The sequence below is a fragment of the Nycticebus coucang genome, chromosome 1, assembly GCF_027406575.1.
Source record: "Nycticebus coucang isolate mNycCou1 chromosome 1, mNycCou1.pri, whole genome shotgun sequence".
Lineage (NCBI taxonomy): Eukaryota > Metazoa > Chordata > Mammalia > Primates > Lorisidae > Nycticebus > Nycticebus coucang.
In genome coordinates this window covers 7,874,349-7,901,539 of record NC_069780.1, presented here as the reverse complement: position 1 = coordinate 7,901,539, position 27,191 = coordinate 7,874,349, and the positions used below count along the sequence as shown (strand labels likewise).

General features: G+C 38.7%; 2 protein-coding genes and 1 pseudogene across 3 annotated transcripts in view; 2 read left to right on the top strand and 1 right to left on the bottom strand.

The window, feature by feature from the left end:
* The window catches only part of MRPL1 (mitochondrial ribosomal protein L1), an 83,350-nt gene that overhangs the window by 36,056 nt on the left and 20,103 nt on the right, over positions 1–27,191 (bottom strand). For both annotated transcript variants that reach the window (XM_053590434.1, XM_053590526.1), the window contains exon 7: positions 17,812–17,918. In XM_053590434.1, coding sequence (XP_053446409.1) covers positions 17,812–17,918 — 107 coding nt within the window. The remainder of the gene's footprint in view (positions 1–17,811; positions 17,919–27,191) is intronic.
* Positions 655–14,203, top strand: LOC128587637 (FGGY carbohydrate kinase domain-containing protein-like; annotated as a pseudogene).
* On the top strand, positions 14,966–15,415 carry LOC128585468 (acyl-CoA-binding protein-like). Its single transcript, XM_053590590.1, has one exon. The coding sequence runs from the start codon at positions 15,049–15,051 to the stop codon at positions 15,310–15,312; it is 264 nt and encodes an 87-aa protein (XP_053446565.1). The 5' UTR covers positions 14,966–15,048; the 3' UTR covers positions 15,313–15,415.

Here is a 27,191-nt window from a genome sequence, read left to right as displayed (position 1 = left end):
AGGCTTGGCGCCTGTAGCACAGTGGTTAAGGTGTCAGCCACATACACTGAAGGTGGCAGGTTCGAACCTGGCCCAGGCCAGCTAACCAACAATGACAGCTGCAACAAAAAATAGCCGGGCATTGTGGCGGGCACCTGTAGTCCCAGCTACTCAGGAGGCTGAAGCAAGAGAATTGCTTGAGCCCAAGAGTTTGAGGTTGCTGTGAGCTGTGACACCACAGCACTCTACTGAGGGCAACATAGTGAAGAGTCTGTCTCAAAAAAAAAAAAAAAAAGAAGATGGTAACCAAAAAAAACAATGGTAATGGTTCACACAGGAATTTTCAAGCTATTAAAAAATGCACACGTACTCACACCAATAATATACTGCCTATCAAATTGAAAAAAAATGTTTAAGTTTGATAATACTCAATGCTGGTAAGGGTGCAGAGACACAGGTACTTTAACACGTGGTCAGATAAATTATAAATTAGTGTGACCATTTTACAAAGTAATTTGGTAATATGTAAAATGAAATTTTTAACATATACATATTCTATTTTTAACTTTAACACATGTGGGAAATTTAGGCAATATTTACTTGTTAAAGTACCATTTGTAATACCAAAAAAGTGGCACAATAAAGGCCCATTGATAAGGAACTGATTATGGTATTATGACGGAAAATAATTTTATGCAGGTAGATCTCCGCATCTTGGAAGACTTCCATGCTATTATTTACGTCAATGGAGAAGAAAGTTACAGAACATTGTATGTGACATAATATCTTGTGCAAAAATTAATTTCGTGTGAGTGTTTATGCCTTAACATTTCTGGAAGGACAAAACTAAAACTATGAAAAGAAATCCCACAAGAAACAATAGCAAGGAAGAGAGCTTTAGTGTTTATCTGTTTTTGTGAACTGTTTGGATTAAACCACATGCATATATTAATTTGAAAAAAAAAAATCTTTTTTGAGACAGAGTCTCACTATGTCACCCTTGGTAGAGTGCTGTGCTTTCACAGCTCACAGCAACCTCCAATTCTTGGGCTTAGGCAATTCTCTTGCCTCAGCCTCCCGAGTAGCTGGGACTACAGGCGCCCGCCACAACACCCGGCTATTTTTTGTTTTTAGCTGGCCAGGGCTAGGTTCAAATCCGCCACCCTCGGTATATGGGGCTGGCGCCCTACCCACTGAGCCACAGGCGCCACCCTAATTTGAAAATTTTAACATGTCAAGAGAATTGTCTGAGTAGTGGGCTTATGACAAATATATTGTTTTCTATATTATAAACTCAGATAAATTCCTTTTAAATTATTTAATTACTATCTGAAACTAAACTGCTGTTTAGAATATAAACACTGGCCAGCTACATAATATCTCAACTTTAGTTTCAGTTCTATTTTATGGAAAGAGCCAGTGGGAAGAAAAAGGTTGAAGAAATGTACTTTTTCCTCCCCGTTCCCCTTTCTTTTAAGTGTCACGCTTTAAAACCTTTCCCTTAAATCTGATCAGTTAGCAATGTACTTTTATCCCAACCAATTATGCTCCATGCCAAGAGAGAAAATAAAAGGTGACCACATTAGCTCGGCGCCTGTAGCACAGTGGTTAGGGCACCAGCCACATACACTGAGAGTGGCAGGTTTGAACCGGGCCCAGGCCAGCTAAACAACTGCCACAAAAAAATGGCCTGGCGTCATGATGGGCGCCTGTAGTCCCAGTTACTTGGAAGGCTGAGGCAAGAGAATTGCTTAAGCCCAAGAGTTTGAGGTTGCTGTGAGCTGTGATGACACAGTACTCTACCAAGGGCAACATGGTGAGATTCTGTCTCAAAAAACAAACAAAAAAAAAAAGGTGACCATATGATAGCAATATAATTAAAAAAATAAAATATTCCAGTAACTTGTTCTGCCTTCATAGTGTCCAACGTATCATTTGAATGACATTTTCACTAATATGAGCATTTAATCTGAGAGTACAGTGACAACCAATTTCATGAATATGTAAGTTATAGGTACAGATGGTAGAAAAGATTAAGAATGAAACTAATTTACCTGTAAGTACTACAAACAAACATTAGATAACGCCTGGCTATTAAGAGCCTTAGTATGCATGATGCTGATATATGTGGCTCAAGATGCTAATCCCAAGAGAGATCATTCAACTGTTGTATTTAACACTTTGATGAGATCAGGCGTGTTCGGGGTGGTATGGCCGTACACTGTATTTAACACTTTGATACAGAAGGAAAACTAGTTTAAACTACACAAGATCAATTTCACAATATGTCAATGTTAGAACCAGATCTTGAAGTGCACAACCTTTACACAATCTCAACAAAGGGACATCAAGATGATTTAACTGAAGTCGCACAATCTCTTGTACAAATAGAAACACAAAACTAATCTATTTCACTCTCCCAAAAAGCATTTTTGTAGATCAGGAGTCAGCAAACTTTTCCTGAAAAGAGCTAGATAGTAACTATTTTAGGCTTGCAGCCCACATTCAATCTCTGTACTAGAAATTTCACATAAAAGGTATCATACACTGTGTGGTTTCTGTGCCTGGTGTCTTTCCCTAAGCATAGTATTTCTGAGGTTCATTTGTTAACTTTTTATTGCTAACGAGCATTGCATTGGACATGCTACACATCCTTAAAGTGGACAGTCTGTTAAGCTTTGACATATGTATAAACCATGAAGCCATCTCCAGTCAGGGTAACAAAAAGGTCCATCACTCCTAAAATTCATCACGCCCCTTTGAAATTCCTCCTTCCTGCCCCTCTCCATACACCTGTCCTCAAGGCAACCACTGGTCTGCTTTATGTCACTATGCATTACTTCACAGGTATTCAGAATTGCATATCCACAGAATCATACAACATGTATTTTTTTCCAACTTCTTTCACTCAGCATAATTATTTGGAAATTCTTCAATGTTGTAGCATGTTATCAAGAGTTTGGCATTTTTTTTTTTTTTTTTTGGATTTCTGCTAATAAATTCACCTGTGATGAATATTTAGAATTTTTCCAGTTTTTGGCTATTATAAATAAATCTCGGGGGCGGAGACAAGATGGCAAACTAAAGCCAGCTTTCCACAGAGGCTCCTGTCCAGAAGGAGAGTTAAGGGACGAAAATTTAGCAAGTAACCTGATGGATTCAAGCAGCACCAAGCGAGAAAGTTGAAGAACACACATCAACCCCGCTGAGGAGAGCTGCGACCACAAGGACACAAACAAAAGGTACAAAACCCACCACCAAGCGGACGGGAGTCCCCCCTCCCCCACCTGATCGGCTTAAGAACCCCACAAACAAACGGGCAGAAATCAAAGGCCCTCCCACTACACTTCACGGGAGAAACCTATTAAAATCTGGACCTACCTCCCTTACTAGGGTGCCTAGGCATTCTCCTGCCAGACATAAAACTGTATAAAACTGTAAATATCCTTTGCCGGATCTCTGAGCTCCCAGCACTTCCCTGCACTCTCTCTGAGGTCTAAAAGCCTGTCCCCCAGGAGTTCGGATTCTTGGGTGACTTCTAGAGGGGAGAGGTCAGTCCCCAAGCTGTGGCTGGTCAGCGCTGATTCTGGGGCACGGGAGAGAGGTGAAGACAGTCAGTGGAGGGCGACCCTCACCAGGGCGGCGCTTCCCTGAGGCGTGGTGCAGCAGCCCTCCTTGGGCAACAATACAACCAGGCATAAAACTGAGCCGAACTCTGGGACCTCGCCGGCAGCTCTGGGCTCCCGGCACTCCCCCGGCCCTCGCTCTGTGGTCTGGAGACCTGAGCCCCTGTCGTGTGCCCGGGCAAGGAACTGGGTAGAACTGAGTCTGTTCGCTGCCGGCAGCTCTGAGCTCCAGCTGCTCCCCCCACCCCACCCTCACTCTGAAGCCTGAAGGCTCGAGCTGTGGTGATGTGGCCGGGCGAGAGACCAGGAGGGAGCTGAGTGTGCTGGCTGCCTAGGGCTCTGGGCTACCGGTGCTCCCCCGGCCCTCGCTCTGTGATCTGGAGACCTGAGCACCTGCCAGGCGGCTGGGCAATGAACTAAGTGGAACTGAGTGTGTTCACTGCCGGTGGCCCTGGGCTCCCACCACTCCCTCTACCCCGCCCTCACTCTGAAACTTGGAGGCTTGGGCTTTGGCAGTGCGGCGGAGCTAGAGATTGGGAGGAACTGAGTGTGCTCCCTGCCAGCGGCTCTGGGCTCCTGGTGACCCACCCCACCCTCACTCTGGGATCTGGAGGCCTGTCCCCTGGGAGTCCAGATTCTTGGGGGATTTGTCGGTGCGTGGACAGTGCCCGAACTGCGGCTGGTCGGTCCTGACTCTGGGACACAGGAGTGAGGCTGGGGGAGAACCACATCAGAACGGCAGTGGTACAGCTGTTGTATGGCTGAAGCCACACCCCCTGCCTCCCTGGGCAACTAGAGGAGGCCACCTGAGTATAGGATTTGCCTGAGGTGACTCACAGACCCCAGAAACTTACAGGGCAGGGCCGACTCAGAGAACTGAGACTTCAACGCAGAGCAAGTGCTTCACTGGGGTCAAACAGAAGCCAGCTGAAAATAAGTCAGAACCACTTAGCCCCACCACACCAGACAGGGCCCCAATCTCTCAGGCCACAACAATGAACGGGCCCTCAACTAAACCCCAGGGGAAAAATCAAAGGGAGTAAAACAACCATGGGGCGGAATCAGCAGAAAAACTCTGGTAACATGAATAACCAGAATAGATCAACCCCCCAAGGAAAGATATGGCGGATGTAATTGAAGATCCCATTCATAAAAAACTGGCAGACATGTCAGAAATCGAATTCAGAATTTGGATTGCAGACAAGATTGATAAAATGGAATTAGGAATCCGAGGAGAAATTCAAAAGTTGTCTCAAGAATTTAATGAATTTAAAGACAAAACCACCAAAGACTTAGACACACTGAAGCAAGAATTTGCAGCCCTTAAAGATATGAAAAGTATAGTAGAATCACTCAGCAACAGAATGGACCAAGCAGAAGAAAGGATTTCTGACATCGAAGATAAAGCCTTTGAACGCTCCCAAACTCTCAAAGAGGAAGAGAAATGGAGAGCAAAAATGGATCACTCTCTTAGAGAGCTCTGGGATAATTCGAAGAAGGTCAATATAAGAATAATAGGAGTTCCGGAAAACGATGAAGCGGCATCTAGGGGCACAGAGGCCCTTCTGCATGAAATTACGAAGAGAATTTTCCAGACATGCCTAGAGACTCTGAAATTCAGATAGCAGACAGTTTCAGAACTCCAGCACGATTCAACCCCAGTAAGTCATCCCCCAGACATATCATAATTAGCTTCACTAAAGTTAACATGAAGGAGAAAATTCTCAAGTTTATCAGGTGAAAGAAAGCCATTACCTACAAAGGTAAGAATATTAGAATGACTGCAGATCTCTCTGCTGAAACTTTTCAAGCCAGAAGAGGGTGGTCATCGACTTTTAATCTCCTTAAGCAAAATAACTTTCAACCCCGGATCTTGTACCCAGCTAAACTGAGTTTCATCTATGATGGAGAAATTAAATACTTTAACGACATTCATATATTGAAGAAATTTGCCACAACCAAACCAGCTCTTCAGGATATTCTCAGACCTATCCTCCATAATGACCAACCCAATCCTCTGCTACAAACATAAACTCACTCAGAAACTCCTGATCAAACTCCAACTTCTACAATGGCGAACAGATTAAAAATGTCCACTGGACTTTTGAAAAACTTGATACCCAAAATTTCACCAAACTTATCAATAGTCTCCGTCAATGTGAATGGCTTAAACTGTCCTCTAAAGAGACATAAGTTAGCTGACTGGATACAAAAACTCAGACCAGATATCTGTTGCTTACAAGAGTCACATCTTAATTTAAAAGACAAATACAGAATCAGGGTGAAAGGATGGACATCCATATTTCAGGCAAATGGTAATCAGAAAAAAGCAGGTGTTGCAATTTTATTTGCAGACACAATAGGCTTTAAACCAACAAAAGTAAGGAAGGACAAGAATGGTCACTTCATATTTGTTAAGGGTAATACTCAATATGATGAGATTTCAATTATGAATATCTATGCACCCAACCAGAATGCACCTCAATTTATAACAGAAACTCTAACAGACATGAGCAACTTGATTTCCTCCAGCTCCATAATAGTCGGAGATTTTAACACTCCTTTGGCAGTGATGGATCGATTCTCCAACAAAAAGCTGAGTAAAGAAATTTTAGATTTAAATCTAACCATCCAGCATTTAGATTTAGCAGACATCTACAGAACATTTCATCCTAACAAAACTGAATACACATACTTTTCATCAGCCCACGGAACTTACTCCAAAATCGATCACATCTTAGGTCACAAGTCTAACCTCAGTAAATTTAAAGGAATAGAAGTTATTCCATTCATCTTCTTGGACCATCATGGAATAAAACTTGAGCTGAGTAACAACAGGAATCTGCATACTCATACAAAAACATGGAAGTTAAATAACCTTATGCTGAATGATAGCTGGGTCAGAGATGAGATCAAGAAGGAAATTGCCAAATTTCTGGAACAAAATGACAATGAAGACACAAACTATCAGAACCTCTGGGACACCGCAAAGGCAGTTCTAAGAGGGAAATTTATAGCACTGCAAGACTTCCTCAGGAGAACAGGAAGAGAGGAAGTTAGCAACTTAATGGGACATCTCAAGCAACTGGAAAAGGAAGAACACTCCAACCCCAACCCAGTAGAAGAAAAGAAATAACCAAAATCAGAGCAGAACTAAATGAAATTAAAAACAAAAGAATAATACAACAGATCAACAAATCAAAAAGCTGGTTTTTTGAAAAGGTCAACAAAATAGACAAACCTTTGGCCAACCTAATCAGGAAAAAAAGAGTAAAATCTCTAATCTCATCAATCAGAAATGACAAAGATGAAATAACAACAGACTCCTCAGAAATCCAAAAAATCCTAAATGAATATTACAAGAAACTTTACTCTCAGAAATATGAAAATCTGAAGGAAATGGACCGATACTTGGAAGCTCGTCATCTTCCAAGACTTAACCAGAATCAAGTGGAAATGTTGAACAGGCCCATATCAAGTTCGGAAATAACATCAACCATACAAAACCTCCCCAAAAAGAAAAGCCCAGGACCAGATGGTTTCACATCAGAATTCTACCAAACCTTTAAAGAGGAATTAGTACCTATACTACTCAACCTGTTCCAAAAGGTGGAAAAAGAAGGAAGACTACGCAACACGTTCTATAAAGCAAACATCACCCTGATCCCCAAACCAGGAAAAGACCCAACAAGAAAAGAAAACTACAGACCGATATCACTAATGAATATAGATGCAAAAATATTCAACCAGATCCTAACAAACTGAATCCAGCAACACATCAAACAAATTATACATCATGATCAAGTTGGCTTTATCCCAGGGTCTCAAGGCTGGTTCAATATACGTAAATCTATAAATCTAATTCAGCACATAAACAAAGTAAAAAACAAAGACCATATGCTTCTCTCAATCGATGCAGAAAAAGCTTTTGATAACATCCAACATCCCTTCATGATCAGAACACTTAAGAAAATTGGTATAGAAGGGACATTTCTTAAACTGATAGAGGCCATCTACAACAAACCCACAGCCAATATCATATTGAACGGAGTTAAATTGGAATCATTTCCACTTAGATCAGGAACCAGACAAGGCTGCCCATTGTCTCCATTGCTTTTTAACATTGAAATGGAAGTTTTAGCCACTGCAATTAGGGAAGAAAAGGCGATCAAGGGTATCCACATAGGGTCAGAAGAGATCAAACTTTCGCTCTTCGCAGATGATATGATTGTATATCTGGAAAACACTAGGGACTCTACTACAAAACTCTTAGAAGTGATCAAGGAATACACAACGTCTTAGGTTACAAAATCAACATTCATAAATCGGTAGCCTTTATGTATACCAACAATAGTCAAGCTGAAAAAAACAATTAAGGACTCTATCCCATTCACGGTAATGCCAAAGAAGATGAAATATTTGGGAGTTTATCTAACAAAGGACGTGAAAGACCTATATAAAGAGAACTATGAAACTCTAAGAAAAGAAATAGCCGAGAATGTTAATAAATGGAAAAACATACCATGCTCATGGCTGGGAAGAATCAACATTGTTAAAATGTCCATACTACCCAAAGCAATATATAACTTCAACGCAATCCCTATTAAAGTTCTACTGTCATACTTTAAAGATCTTGAAAAAACAATACTTTGTTTTATATGGAATCAGAAAAAACCTCGAATAGCCAAGACATTACTCAGAAATAAAAACAAAATAGGAGGAATCACACTACCAGACCTCAGACTTTACTACAAATCGATAGTGATCAAAACAGCATGGTATTGGCACAAAAACAGAAAAGTAGATATCTGGAACAGAATAGAGAACCAAGAGATGAATCCAGCTACTTACCGTTATTTGATCTTTGACAAGCCAATTAAAAACATTCAGTGGGGAAAAGATTCCCTATTTAACAAATGGTGCTGGGTGAACTGGCTGGCAACCTGCAGAAGACTGGGATTGGACCCACACCTTTCACCATTAACTAAGATAGACTCTCATTGGATTAAAGATTTAAACTTAAGAAATGAAACTATAAAAATACTTGAAGAAAGTGCAAGGAAAACTCTTGAAGGAATAGGCCTGGGTGAATATTTTATGAGGAGGACTCCCCAGGCAATTGAAACAGTATCAAAAATACACTACTGGGAATACTATGCAGCCTTGAAGAAAGATGGAGATTTTACCTCTTTCATGTTTACATGGATGGAGCTGGAACATAATTCTTCTCAGTAAAGTATCTTGAGAATGGAAGAAAAAGTATCCAATGTACTCACCGCTACTATGAAACTAATTTAGGACCTTCACATGAAAGCTATAACCCAGTTACAACCTAAGAATAGGGGGAAGGGGGAAAGGGTGGGGAGGGCGAGGGTGGGGGGTAGAATGAGGGGCATTGAAAGGATCACACCTGTGGTGCATCTTACAAGGGTATATGTGAGGCTTGGTAAATGTGGAATGTAAACGTTTTAGCTAAGTAACTAAGAAAATGCCAGGAGGGCTATGTCAACTAATGTGATGAAAATGTGTCAAATGGTCTATGAACCAAGTGTATGGTGTCCCATGATCATATTGATGTACACAGCTATGATTTAATAAAAAAATAATAATAAATAAATCTCATATGAAGACTTGCTTACAAGTCTGTGTAAAGCCATATGTTTTTAATCTCTCCTGGGTAAATTATCTACAAGTGAAATGGCAGGATCATATACGGGGTGGATGGTCAACTTGAGAAACAGCTGACTGTCTGCCACACAGGCTGCAGTGTTGAACACTCCCACAACATTTTCTGAGTACTGTCCTCATCCCTTACATCCTCACAATGATTTATGGCCAGTGTTTTAAATTTTATTCATTCTAATAGATGTGCAGTGATAGCTCATGTGGTTTTCATCTACTTTCCTAGTGACTAAAGATGCTGGGCACCTTCTCCTACGTTAACGTGTATCTCCTTGGGGAGGTGTTTTCAAATATTTTGCTGATTTTTAAATTGGGTGGTTTTATTATAGAGTTTTAAAGGACCTGTATAAAGAAAATTATGAAATCCTCAGAAAGGAAATAGCAGAGGATTTTGACAAATGGAAGAACACACCATGCTCATGGATGGGCAGAATCAACACTGTTAAAATGTCTATACTTCCCAAAGCAATCTACCTATTCAATGCCATTCCTATCAAAATACCAACATCGTACTTTCAAGATTTGGAAAAAATGATTCTGCATTTTGTATGGAAACAGAAAAAAACCCGTACAGCTAAGGCACTTCTTAGTAATAAAAATAAAGCTGGGGGCATCAGCATACCAGATTTTAGTCTATACTACAAAGCCATAGTGGTCAAAACAGCATGGTACTGGCACAAAAATAGAGACATAGACACTTGGAATCAAATAGAAAACCAGGAAATGAAACCAACAACTTACAACCACCTAATCTTTGATAAACCAAACAAGAACATACCTTGGGGGAAAGACTCCCTATTCAATAAATGGTGTTGGGAGAACTGGATTTCCAAATGTAAAAGACTGAAACTGGACCCATATCTTTCCCCACTCACAAAAATTGATTCAAGATGGATAAAGGACTTAAATTTAAGGCACAAAACAATAAAAATCCTCAAAGAAAGCATAGGAAAAACACTGGAAGATACTGGCCTGGGGAAAGACTTCATGAAGAAGACTGCCATGGCAATTGCAACAACAACAAAAATAAACAAATGGGACTTCATTAAACTGAAAAGCTTCTGTACAGCCAAGGAGACAATAACCCAAGCAAAGAGACAACCTACACAATGGGAAAGGATATTTGCATATTTTCAATCAGACAAAAGCTTGATAACTAGGATCTATAGAGAACTCAAATTAATCCACATGAAAAAAGCCAACAATCCCATATATCAATGGGCAAGAGACATGAATAGAACCTTCTCTAAAGAAGACAGATGAATGGCTAACAAACATATGAAAAAATGTTCATCATCCCTATATATTAGAGAAATGCAAATCAAAACCACCCTGAGATACCATCTAACCCCAGTGAGAATGGCTCACATCACAAAATCTCAAAACTGCAGATGCTGGCGTGGATGTGGAGAGGAGGGAACACTTTTACACTGTTAGTGGGACTGCAAACTAGTACAACCTTTCTGGAAGGAAGTATGGAGAAACCTCAAAGCACTCAAGCTAGACCTCCCATTTGATCCTGCAATCTCATTAATGGGCATCTACCCAGAAGGAAAAAAATCCTTTTAACATTTAAAAGTTTATTGTTTATTGCAGCTCAATTTACAATTGCCAAAATGTGGAAACAGCCTAAATGCCCACCAACCCAGGAATGGATTAACAAGCTGTGGTATATGTATACCATGGAATACTATTCAGCCATTAAAAAGAATGGAGACTTTACTTCCTTCGTATTAACCTGGATGGAAGTGGAAGACATTATTCTTAGTAAAGCATCACAAGAATGGAGAAGTATGAATCCTATGTACTCAATTTTGATATGAGGACAATTAATGACATTTAAGGTCATGGGGTGGGGAAGGAAAAGCAGAGAGAGGGAAGGTGGGAGAGGGGTTGGGCCTTGGTGTGTGCCACACCTTCTGGGGGCAGGACATGATTGCAAGAGGGACTTTGCCTGACAAATGCAATCAGTGTAACCTGGCTCATTGTACCCTCAATGAATCCCCAACAATAAAAAAAAAAAAAAAAATTCTTTATATATTCCAGATTAATCAGATACATAATTTTCAAACATTTTCCCCAGTCTGCAATTTGTCTTTTTAGTCCCTTGATGGCATCTTTTAAAGTGCAGAACCTTTTAATTTTTATAAAGGGCAATTTGTCAATTTCTTTTATGGGTCATGCTTTTGGTGTCATATCTAAAAAATCATTCCCTAAAACAACTTTTTCTTCTAGAAGTTTTATAATTTTAGGCTTTACATGTAGGCCTTTGAAGAATTTTGAGTTATAATATATGGTTTGAAGTATAGGTCAAAGTTCTTTTTATTAGATGTAGATATCCAATTGTTCTAGTGCCATTTGTTGAAAAGACTATTCTTTTGTCCACTAAAAATGCCTCTGCACCTTGCTGAAAATTAGTATGTTTGTCCTTCTTTGGATCCTCTATTCCATTCCATTAACTGTTTTATCTCTTTTGATGTCAATGCCACATTACTATAGCTTTATAAATCTTGAAATCAGATAGACCTCCAACTTTGTTCATTTTCAAAACAAAGAACATATAGATACTTTACATTTCTATACGAATTTTAAAATCGGCTAGTCAATTTCTACAAAAAAAGCTGATTGGGACCCCGAGTTTGCAATGAATCTACAGATTACCCCAGGGAAACTGACATTTTTAACAATATTGAGTCTACTGGTTAATGAATAAGGACCATCTCACTATTTATTCAGTCAGATCTTTAATTTCTCTTAAACGTGTTTTGAAGTTTTCAGTGTATGGATCTTTCATAACTTTTGTAAGACTTATCTTTAAGTACTTAACATTTTTGAATTATTATAAATGACATTTTTATAAATTTTAATTTCTAACTGTTCATTGCTGTTACACAGAAATACAACTGATTTTTGTATATTGAGCTTATGCGTTCAACCTAACTTAACTTCTTTGTTCTACTAGCCACAGCGCATAATCTGTGAATAATGACAGTTCCACATGTTCTTTTCTAATCTAGATGCCTTTTATCCGTTTCCTGCCTGACTGTACTACCTAGAATGCCCAAGTAAATGCTGAAAAGAAGCAGTGAGTGGATATCTTTGTCCTGCTCCTAATCTTAAGCAGAAAGCAGCACTCAGTCTTCAATCACTAAGTATGATGTCAGCTGTTAGGTTTTTTATAATGTCGTTTATCAGGTTAAAAACATTTATTTCTTTCCCTAGTTTGCTGTACATCAGAAATGGATGTTGGCCTCTGCCCAATGCTTTCTCTGCATCTACTGAAATGATCGTATGCCTTTTGTTTTTTAGTTTGTTAAGATGGTGAATTACAATGATTACTAAATGATGTATTCTTAGGATAAACCCTACTTGATCATGATACATTATACTTTTTATATACTGCTGGATTCCTTTTGCTAAAATTTAGTTTAGAATTGTCACACCTATGTTCATGAATGAGTGTACTACTTGTACTGTAGGTTTTTTTCTTTTTTTGATTGATTTTGGTATCAAGGTAATGCAGATTGTTTTAAGTAGGAGGATAAATCAGGTCCCTATTACTCTACCTTATCCAGGAGCAAGTCTGCTAAATAGTTATTATGTTATTTTTTCATTCATTTATTCCTCACCTAGGAAATAGGTACCATTATTACTATCACTTTACATAGGGGGGGAAATGGAGAATGAATAAAAACTGAGGCTCAGAGAGCAAACTGACATAATTCTTTCTAAGCTGGAACTAGGGTTTGAATCAGGACAGTATGAACCTAAAACCCATTCTCTTAACCTCCTACCATACTACGATGCTTTAATAGTATTTAGAAAGATTCTCTTTAGGCCAGGCATTGGGAGGCTGACGCGGGAGGATTACTTGATACCAGGAGGTCAAGATCAGCCCGGGCAACTTAGCAAGAACCCATTTCTATAAAAAAAATTTAAAAATTAGCCTGGTGTGGTGGTACATACCTATAGTCCCCACAACTCAGGAGACTAAGGCAGAAAGATTGCTTGAGCCTAGTATGATGCCACTGCATTTTATCCTGGGCAACAAAGCAAAACCCTGTCTTGAAAAAAAAGAAAAAAGGATTCTCTTTAAACACACAATTTCTTTTTCATTAAGAAAAAGCATTGTGGGAGACCCTGAGGGTGGAGCTTGCCGGGGCAGTTCTTTCACGATGGCTTCCTGCACCCAGCTCAGTGGCTCAGTCTGGGGCCCCAGACAATGCCCAAAGTTCTCCATACTCCTGCTCAAGCTCTCCCCAGGGCAGTTCATCTGAGTGCCAAGTCCAAGAACACCGAAACAGTTCACAGATAGACCACATGGTGCAGGGCCATGCTGCCTTCCCTGAACTCCAAGCCAAGGCCACAGCCAGATGCCAGAGCATATATGCATATTTGAACAGTCACCTGGATCTGATTAAGAAGGCCCAGCCTGTGGGTTTCCTCACTGTTGATTTGCATGTTTGGCCAGATTTCCATGGTAACCGGTCTCCCTTAGCAGATCTGACGCTAAAGGGCATGGTCACAGGATTGAAGCTGTCTCAGGACCTCGATGATCTTGCCATTCTCTACCTGGCCACAGTTCAAGCCATTGCTTTTGGGACCTGCTCCATTATAGAGGCCATGGAGGCAGCAGGCCATTCTATCAGCACTCTTTTCTTGTGTGGAGGCCTGAGCAAGAACCCCCTTTTCGTGCAAATACATGCAGATGTTACTGGCATGCCTGTGGTGCTGTCACAAGAGGTGGAGTCTGTTTTGTGGGTGCTGCTATTCTGGGTGCCTGTGCCTCGGGGGATTTCGCTTCTGTGCAGCATTGCCATCCCTGAAAACCATTGACTCCTCGCATTCCCACCATCAACTTTCCCTGTCACGTTCCAGACAGACTCCTGTGTCTCCAGACCAATACATCTTTGTGAACAAAGCTTCATCAGGGACCCAGGAGTGTCTTATGGGACCGTAGAACTAAAGCTTTGTACCAGCCCGACAGAAGAGATGGACTAAAATGAAGCAGCCATCAACGAGAGGGACGACAGATGTTGAAGCATATCCGATAACCGTAAACAGCAAGCCCACAGAGGCCCCGGGACTTGGCATCCTCTTCGTAAAAAACACCCTGTTTGCCTTCAAGAGAGAACAGTGTGGACTTTTTAAAACCACGTTAAGTGATGTATTTCTTTTTTCCCATTTGGACAATTGCTACCCCATGAAATATTTTTACTGAAAAAAAAAAAAAAAGAAAAAGAAAAAGCATTGTGGGCAGCGCCTGTGGCTCAGTCCGTAGGGCGCCAGCCCCATATGCCGAGGGTGGTGGGTTCAAACCCGGCCCCGGACAAACTGCAATCAAAAAATAGCCGGGCGTTGTGGCGGGCGCCTGTAGTCCCAGCTACTCGGGAGGCTGAGGCAAGAGAATCGCCTAAGCCCAGGAGTTGGAGGTTGCTGTGAGCTATGTGAGGCCACGGCACTCTACCGAGGGCCATAAAGTGAGACTCTGTCTCTACAAAAAAAAAAAAAAAAAGAAAAAGCATTGTATCTCCAAAAGATCCAAGTAGTGTGATATGGAGCCCATGTCTTAATCATTACAGTATTTGTTGAAGAAAGTAAATGAGATGGCATTGTTACTTAGACTCTGAGTTGGGATCCACATTATCTACTAAATATACAGAAGACATTATGTAAGAAAAGGCAGGGTAGACTCTTACACTGTGGCTACTTGCTCCTTGCCTCCTACGTGACTGCCGGGAATCTTTGCCACCCTGCCAGCATGTCTCAGGCTGAGTTTGACAAAGCCGCAGAGGAGGTTAAGCACCTCAAGACCAAGCCTGCAGACGATGAGATGCTTTTTATCTACAGCCACTACAAACAAGCGACTGTAGGAGATGTGAATAGAGAACGGCCTGGGATGCTGGACTTCAAAGGCAAGGCCAAGTGGGATGCCTGGAATGAGCTGAAAGGGACTACCAAGGAAGATGCCATGAAAGCTTACATCAACAAAGTTGAAGAGCTAAAGAAAAAATACGGACTATAAGAGACTGGATTTGGTTGCCAGCCATACGATTAACCTAAACTGATACGATGCCTTGTTTTTTCTAATACTGTGGATGATGTGAATAACCAGTTAACCCAGTTCCTCAAGGTCTAACAGATTAGGGGCTAAAATGATTACTGACCTTCTCTTAGTAGTTTTTATCAGAGATGAATTAAAAGTGTATTTGTTACTTTAAAAAAAAAAAGGCAGATTTAATTTAGCTAAAAAGGAAGAGTCTTATTAGGATATTCTATAGTTCCAAAAGGCCAACCAAAATAATAATAGATAGTACAGTACCATTTTAAAAAAATTTTATCTGATCTTCAATACCACATAGTGAAACAGGTGTTACTATACACATTTTATAGATGAGGAAATTTGAGACACAACATTAAGAAACTTGGTTAAAGCCTGTCATGTCATAAGTAGCAGAACAAGTATTCAAACTCAAGTCTCTACAGCTCCAGAATAGTCTCTTAAATTGTATTTTGGCTTTTTTTTTTTTTTTTTGGTTTGGTATTTAGATCACAATGTTGTCAACCCTAAGAACAAGAAACACTGCTGTGGGCCTTTTGGAAAAAGGGAATTTCACCATCAGATTCTCGCAGAGCTCAGTATCAAATAAATTGGAGCTGAGCTTTAATGGTAATGATGGCAAGTAGGGGCTTCACAATCTCTAGATTAAATTTCTTTTGCTCCTTTGGTAAAGCAAGATTTTCTACCATAAAACCAGCTCAGAAGCTAGGTGTGCTGGTGCAGTCACTGCTACTCAGGCTGAGGCAGGAGTAACACTTGAGCCCAGGAGTTTGAGGCCACCTGGGCAACACAGCAAGACCCTGTGTCTCCAAAACAAAAAACACCTAACTGCATCCTTTTCTTACAGTTTTGATGATCCGCAATGGGCACAACCCAATAAGCGTGGACTACTAGCTATTGATCATGATGCAGAATTCCTTTTAAGAGTAAGATGGGAGAACAGAGAGGGTTACTTGCTATTCGAGTAATTCCAGCCTTGAGGCAACATGATAGAGGAGTAAAGAGTCTGGACTCTTGAGAAACTGTGGTGGTTCTGGAGATCTTTTCTGTCTCACAGTAGATGTAAGACCTTGAAAAAGTTACTTATCTTTTCTTGGCTCCCATGCCTTTATCTATAAAATGGGGGTGATGGCCAGTGCAGAGGCTCACACCTTTAATCCTAGCACTCTGGGAGGCCGAGACAGGTGGATTGCTAGAGCTCACGAGTTCAAGACCAGGCAGAACAAGACTCTGTCTCTAAAAAAATAGCCAGGTGTTGTGGCGGGTGCCTGTAGTCCCACCTACTTGGGAGGCTGAGGCAAGAGAAACTTAAGCCCAAGAGTTTGAGGTTGTTGTGAGGTAAGATGCCACGGGATTCTACCGAGGGTGACATAGTGAGACTCTCTCCCAAAAAAAAAAAAAGAAAGAAAGAAAAATGGGGGTGATAATTTTACCTTTCATAGGGTTGAAGATTAAAGGAATAAATGAAAAGCATTTAAAATAGCACCTGACACTAAACATATATTTCAAATTACCAATAAAATGTAGATAACAATGAGAAAAAAAGAATAGCACCTGACACTAAGTAGACACTGTTTAGATTTTCCTATAGAGAATATTATTATTAACCTTATTATACTGAACATGAAAAAATTACATATGGGAAACAGGCACTTTAAAGACTCTTTAGTATAAATAATTTTAATATTTCTAATGACTGGATATTTAAAAGCACAGTCCTGTAAATCTGACATGGATATTAGGGTCCTAAAAATGGGCTTTGCATCTTTTGAAAGTAGGCAAAGAATTTTCAAAACACCAAGATAATCAGACAAAATTCATTAAAATACAACAAATTACTCAATTCCACTAAAGTATAAGCTAAAAATACTAGGGAACCAAAAAAAAATACATAAAATAAATAAATAAGGCAGAGTATAAGTAAATGTCAGTGAGTAGCACATTAACTCTGTGAGGAATCCTAAAGTACCGTAAAGGTCTTAGCAAAATAACTAAGAAAATGCCACGAAAGCTATGTTAACTAGTGTGATGAAAATGTGTCAAACGGTCTATGAACCAAGTGTATGGTGCCCCATGATCATACTAATGTACACAGCTATGATTTAATAAATAAATAAATAAATAAATAAAATAAAAAGAATAAAAAATAAAAAATAAAATGTATGAGTTCAATCTACAAAATAAAAAATTGGCTGGGCATGGTGGCTCATGCCTATAATTCTAGCACTTTGGGAGGCCAGAGGAGGAGAACCGCTTGAGCCAGGAGTTCCAGACTAGCCTGAGCAACATAGCGAAACCCCCATCTCTACTGAAGGAAAAAAAATTATCCATGTGTGTAGTTAGTGCCACTCCTAATGCCAGTGCCAAGAACAAGTTCAAATGACTGGCATATTATATAATATTAATGGATCACTTGAACAAAAAAGAAAATAGGGTCATTTAATAACTTCCATCGTAACTTACTGCTGCTATTTTGGTCTTCAGAAAGTTCTCCCTTTCTTCATCTACCTTAATTTCAAGTCCATATTGAAATAGTTCAAGCATTTTGGGGATGTCACGGCCAATAGAATCTGGTTAGAAAAACAGAAAAATCTAAAATTATCACTAAATCTAAATAAACAGGAATTACTGAATAAAATAAACATGTACCCCATGTGAAGACATAACAAATAAGTTGTGGCAGACAGACTTTAGGGTATCCTCAAGACCCCCGTTTCCTAGTTCATGCTCTCCTATGATCCCCCCTGCTATTGAGTGTAGATAAGACCAGCAACTTGCTTATAACCAAGTGATAGAATGATTATTTGCATGTGATTACATTACAGAAAACTACTATGCCTATCTTAGAGGAGAGACCATACCTCTTGCTGGCTCTAAAGAAACTACTTTTGTGAGCTGCCCTACAGAGGGTCACGGGGCAAGATGCTGAGCGCAGCCCCAGGCTGACAGCTAGAAAGCCCTGGTCCAGCAGCCCACAAGGAACTGAATTCTGAATAGGACGTAAGAAGGAAATAGTTCATTAAAACACAGAGATGAAGGTGCTAATGCAATACTGAAAGAAATGTATTTGTAAACAGTTAGAAAAAAGAAACCAGACAAGGTAATAGATTGAGGATGATGGAGAGTTTAGTTTTTAGGTCAGTGCCATCCTAAAACAAAAATAAAAACTTTCTTCCTTTGACCTCATGTAATTCTTTTTCTACCTTTCTCTTTACCTAATTTACATTTCTCTAACAACCAAGATATTTAGCATCATTCTACGTGTTTAGTGGTCAAATGTATATAGTATAGTCTCTTCTAACATGCCTATTCAATTCTTTGGTCCTCTTTTCAAAAAATTAGACTGATAATCATACTTGATAAGAGTCTGGATATAAGTCCTTTGTCAAAGGCCAGTCGTGGTGGCTCAGGTAGATTGCCTGAGCTCACAGGTTCAAGACAAGCCTGCGCCAGAATGAGACCTCGACACCAAAAAAAAAAGCCAGGTGTGTGGTGGATGCTTATAGTCCCAGCTAATTCAGAGGCTGAGGCAAGAGAATCACTTAAGCCCTAAAGTTTGAGGTTGCTCTGAGCTGTGACACTACAGCACTCTACCAAGTGCGACAAAGTGAGACTCTCTACAAAAAAAAAGGTGTCCTTTGTCAGGGATAAGTGTAACAAATATTTTCCCCTGACGTGGGCTTGTCTTTTCACTGTCTCAGTGATGTCTACCCATAAGCAAAAGTTTTTAATTTTGATAAAGTACAATTTACCATTTTTTTAATTTTTATGACTTATGCTTTTTTTACTTTAAGAAATCTTTGCCTAATCCAAGGTTCATGAAGATCTTCTCCTAGAAAATTTTCTTCTAGAATCTCATGGCTGTACCCCTTACATTCAGGTCTATGATCCATTTTGAATTGATTTTTGTGTTTGATATGAGAGGAAAGGGATATCCAGTCACTTCAGCACCATTCTTGAAAAACCCTAGTCTTTTCCCATAAAATCTCAGCACTTCTGTTGAACAGTTAACCATGTAACTTTAGGTCCACTTCTGACCCCTGAATGTTTAAACCACATTCATTTACCCATAACACCACACCACAGTGCCTTGATTACCACAGCTCTATAGTAAAGCTGTAAATCAGGTAATGCAAGCCCTCTACCTTCCTTCTTCCTTTTTAAATCATTTTTCTACTCTAGGTTCTTTACATTTCCACTTAAATACTGGAATAAGCTTGCCAATTTCTTCTTTTAAAAAAGCCTTCTCGGAGTGTGGCTAGAATTGCATTAAATCTAATCCTAAACTTTCACCAACAGTTTTCTGTGAATAGGTCTTATACAACTTTCATTAAATTTATTGATTTTTTTATGTTCATGTGAATGAAACTTTTATAAATTTCATCTTGATTGTACATTGGCAGTATACAGAAATATAGTTGATTTCTATGTAGTGATCTTGGATCTTGTAACCTTGCCAAATTCACTTAGAATTCACCTATTAAGGTATCTTAAGATATCATCTGAGAATATTTATTTCTTCTTTTCCCATTGTATGCCCTTTATTTCACTGATTTCCTGTACAGTGTTGAACATAAGTGATGACCTTTACCTTGTTCCTTATCTCAGAAGGAACTTCTCGATAGTCTTACCATCAAACATGTTGCTTCTTCACAGATACTTGTCAAGTTGAGGAAGTTTACTCCTATTTCTAGTATTCGGGGAATTCTTACTATTAACAGGCATTGGATTTTGTCAAATGCTTCCTCTGCATCCATTAAGATGGCCCTGAGGTCTTTATCTTTTATCCTATTAACACAGAATATTATATTGATGTTCAGGTGTTAAGACAACTCTATATTCCGGAATAAACCTCTCTGGTTAAGGTGTATTAACCTTTATTGATACAGTGCTGGATTCAATTTGTTAAGGTTTTTTTTTTTTGTTTGTTTATTTGTTTGCTTGTTTTTTGCTTCTATGCGCATGAAGAATACTTATCTGTAGTTTTTTGGTATGTCCTTATCTAGCTTTCATATCAGGGTAACACCAAGCTCATAAATCAAATTGGTATATATGTGTTTTTTAGTCACAGAGGTTACAAAAAATACGTATTATTTCTTCCTTAAATGTTGGACTAGAAGGTTGGGTTGGCCTGGACTTTTTATTGGAGGAAGTTACAAATTACTAATTCAATTTCTTTACTTGATATAGCTCTATTTAGATTTTCTATTTTTCCCAGATGCTTTTGGTAATATGTCTTTAGAGGAATTTGTCCATTTCATCTAAGTCATTATATTTACTGGCATGAAGTTGCTCATGATATTGCCTGACTGTCTTTTAATGTTTATAGACTACATATTAATGTCTCTTCTTTCATTCCTGACGCTGATAATCTACCTTCCATTTAAAAAAAAAAAATCAATCCAGCTAAAGTTTTATCAACTTATTGATCTCTTTAAAGAACCAGTTTTGCTTTCATTGATTGTCCCTAATGCTTATCCTTTTTCTATTGCAGTGACTTCCACTCTGATCTTTATTATTTTCTTCCTTCTTCTTACTTTGAATTTGGGTTTAATGTACCTTTTTTTTTCCAGGTGCATAAGGTAAAAGTTTAAAACAATGATCTGAAACCATTCTTCTAACTGAGGCTTCTGTTTATTTTAGAGGCAGAGTCTTCTGTGTTGTCCAGGCTGAGTGCAGTGGCTACTCCCAGCATCATCACTGTGTGATGCAGCCTCAAGCTCCTGGTCTCAGAAGATCCTCCCACCTTTGCCTCTCAAATAGCAGGAATGACAAGTCCGTGGTAGGCTAATTTTGGAGATCTGTCATGGTTATCAATTTCTAATTTAACTCAGTTATGATTAGAAAACATACTACATATGAGTTCAATTCTTTTAAATTAATAAATTTAAGACTTAAAGACTTGCCTTATAACCCAGCAAATGGTCTACCCCTGGTGAACGTGAAATACCAAGTAACACCAGCTGTTCCTGGGTGAAATGTTCTATAAATACCATTTAGGACAAGATGGCTACGAGTGTTGCTCAAATCTTTTACACCCTTACTGCTTTTCTCTCCATACGTCCTATCAATTACTGAGAGGATTAAAGTAATATCCAGCTGCACTTGATGACCAGCCTGTTTCTCCTTTCACTTCTGTCAGTGTTTGCTTCGTATATTTTGAGGCTGTTTTTAGATGAGTATGATCTATTATTGCAGAAGAGCCATTTTTTTCCTAGTAATAATCCTTACTTAAAAGTCTATTTTGAATGATATTAATACAGAATTCAACTCTCTAATGCTTACTATTTTCATAGCATACCTAACCTATCATTTTACTTTCAGCCTTTTTGCTTGGTTGAATATAAATGGGTCTCCTGAAGACAGCATATAGATGGACTGTTTCTTCCTCATCTTATAACCTGCCTTTAGGCTGGAGCGTGTGGCCTGTTTCCAATTAACGTAACTATTGATATGGCTAGATTTAGGTCTCATTTTGATACATATTTTCTATTTGTCTCATCTTTGTTTGTTCCTGTACCTCCTTTACAAATATATTTATTTATTTATTTATTGAGACAGAGTCTCAAGCTGTTGCCCTGGGTAGAGTGCTGTGGCATCAGAGTTCACAGCAACCTCAAACTCTTGGGCTTAAGCAATTTTCTTGCCTCAGCTTCCCAAGTAGCTGTGATTACAGGAACCTGCCACAACACCCGGCTATTTTTTTTTTTTTTTTTTTGCGGTTGCATTGTTGTTTTTTTTACCTAGCCTGGGCTGAATTGAACCTGCCACCCTCAGTGTATGTGGCCAGCGCCCTGCCGACTGAGCTATGGGCACTGCCAAATTTACTTTGTTTTAAACAAACAACAAAAAATTCAGTGTATCATTTTTACTACACAGATTTAAGCTGTTTCCTTATGTGTTCTTTTTACTTCCTCTTGATTACATTGTCCATACTGAGTTATCACAACCACTTCAAATTGATACTGTTACTATTTCATGTTAACACATAATAAAGTTGTGCCAACTTATCTGTTCCCTCCCCGCCTCCCACCCTGTACTATTACTGTCATGCCCAAACCTGCTACATATTTAGCTTTTGTAATTCACTGGGCTACCCAAGACCAAAATTAGAGAATCATTCTAGACTCCTCCCTCTCCCTTACCCACCACATCTAGTTAATAACTCCTGTTAATTCTACCGCTTCAATATCCCACACAGCCTTCCTGTTCTGTCTTTTTGCCACCGCCAGATGCTGTCCTTCATCTTTTATCCAGATTACTACAACAGGGTCTTCATTGGTCACTATTCTTAAAGTAAGACCACCCTAATGTGGATGCCTTACTACTTGCAGAGTCCCTATAATACTTATTCTAATAAGTAAACATCTTTTTTTTTTTTTTTTTTGTAGAGACAGAGTCTCACTATACCGCCCTCGGTAGAGTGCCGTGGCGTCACATGGCTCACAGCAACCTCTAACTCTTGGGCTTACGCGATTCTCTTGCCTCAGCCTCCCGAGTAGCTGGGACTACAGGCGCCCGCCACAACGCCCAGCTAATTTTTTTTTTGTTGCATTTTGGCCAGGGCTGGGTTTGAACCCGCCACCCTCGGCATATGGGGCCGGCGCCCTACTCACTGAGCCAAAGGCGCTGCCCGTAAGTAAACATCTTATATGACTGTTCTGAGCAAAAGTTTTTAATGGGTCCTATTGCAAGGAGGATAAAAATCTAATCTCCATGGTGTAGCACACAAAGCCCTCTGCAACCTGGCCCACTGCCTATCTCTGCCAAACCCCATTGACCACCACTATCTGATAACACTTATCTACCAAATGGCAGAAAGCTACTTATAATTTCCTGAACACAACTGGCTCTCTCGTACTTTTGTACATTAGAAAAGGTCATCGCCTCTGTCTAAATGTCCTTCCCACGCATGCCAGAAAAGCAAATGCTTCTTCTTGCTTAACCTCTGAACTGCCAGCTATCCTCTTTATATACTCTGATTCTCCTAAGCAGTCCCTATTCCTCTAGGTACCTTGTACATCTGCCATGAATACGCTTACTGCATTTTAGCACAGCAGTTTATTCTCATCTTTCTAACCTCTTAATGTTTATCTTCTTGAAGATGAGAAAATGCCTTTATTTTAAGTGCAAAGCTTGCATACTCTCAGCATTCAATAATTATCTGCTTATCCAATAAGTTGTAAAAGTAGAAATGACATGAAAACATGAAAAAGAATAAGTTCTCCTAAAGTAATTGTGGAGAATGAATAGCTACTTAAGGAAGTACAGAGAGCCAATGAAAATAACAAGTGGCCCACAGGTACCGTATACTTGTTACCGGCCCAGTTTGTGCTGAGCTCTGCACACATTAGCACAAAAACACTGTAGGATAGATATTACCACGAAAACTATTTTGTAGATGAATAAACAGAGGCATAAAAATGTTCAAAAGTTTGTTGAACATCAATCATAATAAATAATAAAATCAAGACTAAGAGAGGTCTCTATAACCACTACTCTGCTTTTCATAGCTAAATGCTAAATTGTTTCTGCTGTTTCTAGGGCTTTACTATCCCCTATTACTATGTAACTGCTCTTTCCCATCTCTACTTCTCTTTCTTGTGTTTATATGCTCTTCTATTTTTCTCTTCTCTCTTCCTTTCCCCTTCTCTCCCTCTATGAATATAACCTACACTAAACCATATGATCAGGTGTTAACACCCTCATGTACCACTTCTTTTCTTCTAACAGGAAAGACAGAGAAGGAATAATGTTGTTCTACGAGTTACAAAGGAGGCGAGTTAGGATCGTAAACATAAGTTTCCAGAAACTGAGAAAACTAAAAACAAACCTTTGAATCCAGCAAAAGAAAGAACTGTGATTATAATTAAGAGCAATAATTTAGCTAAATTATGGAAGAAAAGTAAGACAGAGTAACACTTAATAAGGAAATAGAGACAGCCAATCTTGGTATAAAGCAACAGAAACAACTAAGATCATAGCTATAAAGGACAGTTGAATCAAATGAAGGGTGGGGGCAGAGAGAGGCTGTGGTTTGCTTTTCGTTTGTTTAACTAGAGACATCTGAGCATAATTAAACGCTAAAGTCAAACCAGTTTGTCTACTGAAGAATACAAAACTATTAGTTCTATGAAGGCAACAACCTTGTCTGTCTTGTTCACAGTCATCACACCCAAGGTTTCACACACAGTAAATGATTACTACAAATATGATTATTCTAATCCAAGAAAAATCTTTAAATTGTAAATAGTCCACTTTTAAGTTGTAGCATTTAACTCTACATCACCTATCAAATGAATAATGTATTAAATGTTCATTCTACAAATATTTGTAGAGTATATGCTACAAATATGTACTATAGGATAGGATGGGAATGGGAATATAACAATGGACAAAACAAAACCACCCTTGATTTAATGAGAGGAACTAAATACATCCACAAATAGAAATAAGATACCAAGAGCGGCAAGTCCTGAAAGTTACAAGAGAATAATGAGGAGATATCTTATGATAATGGGAAGTGGAGGTTAATACTTTGTCAAGGATGGTCATGGACAGTCTCTCTGTTCAGGTGTCATTTCACTGAGAAAGTGAGCAAGGCACACAGGGAAAGGGCACCACAGACACCTGGGACAAAAGTCCAAAGACCTGAGGAGGAAGAGCACTCAGTGTGTGTAAAGAGCAAGGAGGCAGCGCGCAAGTGTAATAGGACCAGCTGTAATGTAGCTACAATTCATCTATTAACACAACAATTGTAACAGTACCTAATCATTAATAAAGTCTTTCGCATATGGGCAGTTTATAAACAAATACATAAAGGGAGGAAATCTTTTTAAATTTCAAATTGACTACCTTTCCAAAATTCTCCATTTTAGTTTTTCCTTATATAACCAAAAGAGTTCTGATCCTTTCAATAACACAAACAATAGTCTCAAGTACATGTTATTCTATGAGTTAAAAATACTCCACGTTAAGTTATGAGAATTTCAGCATCCTTAAGTCTCAACAACCAACTTTCTTACAGAAAGCAGTGTCCTTGAACAAGACTCCGACTGGAGCACTGGTGTTCAATTCTAAGAGCTACATGCTAAGATTATATATTAGCATAATTCGAATTTACTAATCATGTTTCTTTCTCATTTACCTGCAAATAACTTAGTATGGTTTAAAAGAATTCAACTGTTTCCATACATGCTATGGAACCTATCACGGGTTAATATGCATTAACAGAAAATTAATTCTAAGTCAAGATATTTTTCGTACTAGTATTTTTGGTTTAGAAAATGCTGAAAAATAAAGATTAGGAATAACATTTTTTAAATCAGCAAAGTATACCTATACTAGAGATGGAAGAATTTCAGGGGGCACTTATATTGAGTGGGGAAAAGCCAGATGATGAACAAAACGAAGCAAATTTTCTTCTTCTAAGAAATTTTAAGAAGTTTAAAAATTTAGAAATACTGAAAAAAACAAGCCAAATGTGCATCTGAAAAATGGAAACCTTGCTTACAGTAATGTAAGCAATTACAATAAAACAAATAAAACCACAGCCTTAAACATGCAGCAAAATGTGCTGATGCCTCCTCCATTAGTGAGGCTGGGACAAAGTGGGGCATGGACAAGGTCAGCTGCAGAGGCTCGTTTGTCTGTTAATTCCAAGCACTTGCTCAAACCACAATTTCTAATTTACCCTAAAGACTTTCTTGGAGATATGGGGAATCAGACCTTCTTAAACAAGAATCTGAATGCGCTCTGAAAAGGCATAATTAAGTTTCATCTGTTCTAATGCACATCTGATGTGTTCTGTTTTAACGTTTTTGACAAGTTAATCGCGTCTTCATGTGTAAAGAACAGAAATATCTTGCCAGTACTGTTAAACAGATCGTGTGGGGGTGAAAAGAAAACGTTAGAGAAGGGAAACTTTTTTTCGAGGTGCCTCGTTAAGCAAACAGGAGGGAAACACACTTAGGCACTTGGCCATGACATGCAAAGCTGTGATTCAGTCTGAAAGCAGAAATGAAGTAAAGCCCACAAATAAAAGTGAACATTTTTAACAGGAAGCTTCCACTACTTGAAATAAATAAGATATTTAAAAACTAAAAAGTCCCAAATTTTGTGATGACAATGGTAATTAAAGAAAAACCTCAAGGCTAAGTTAAATGGAAGCCAAAAATAGTGTTACACAGACAATGAAGAAAGTAGCAGAGGTGAAAAAATTAAAGTCTGTGAAAAATCAATTCACCATGCAAAGTAAGGAGCTGGAGGAACACAGTCATTTTCAGTTTTGACTATATTTAGTACTATTTGTTTTGCTCTGATGTGAACTTGAATTTAATTAAAAACAAAATAATCAGAAGAATATTTTCATCACACTTAAATGCAATTCTGGTTTAATTTCCAAAATAATGTTCAGTTTCAAGTCTTACCCAAGAAATAACATAAACTGTTTCCATAACAAAAAGCACTACTGTAATGGAAATCACTAAGAAAAGGTGTCAAACCTCAGTCCAATATCTAATAAAGATGTGTGCTTTAATACAGGCTATCAAAAACAAAACTTTAGTACAACAAAGGAACTAGAGAATCCGTTTGAATTTAAATTAAACGGAGCATGATTTAGAATTCAGACACGTGTTAGTGGCTAGCATGTATGAAAAATTTTAGCAGAATTTTTTTAGCTCAACTAGAGTTAAACTTTGAAGACAAATCTATTAATCCAAAAACAATTTTAAGTATTTATTGTTTACACTACAAAATTTTATTGGAAATAATACTCCTCTATACCAGACATAAGGACTACGTAAAAACAAACTGTGTTGTCAAGTGAACTTGTTTTCACT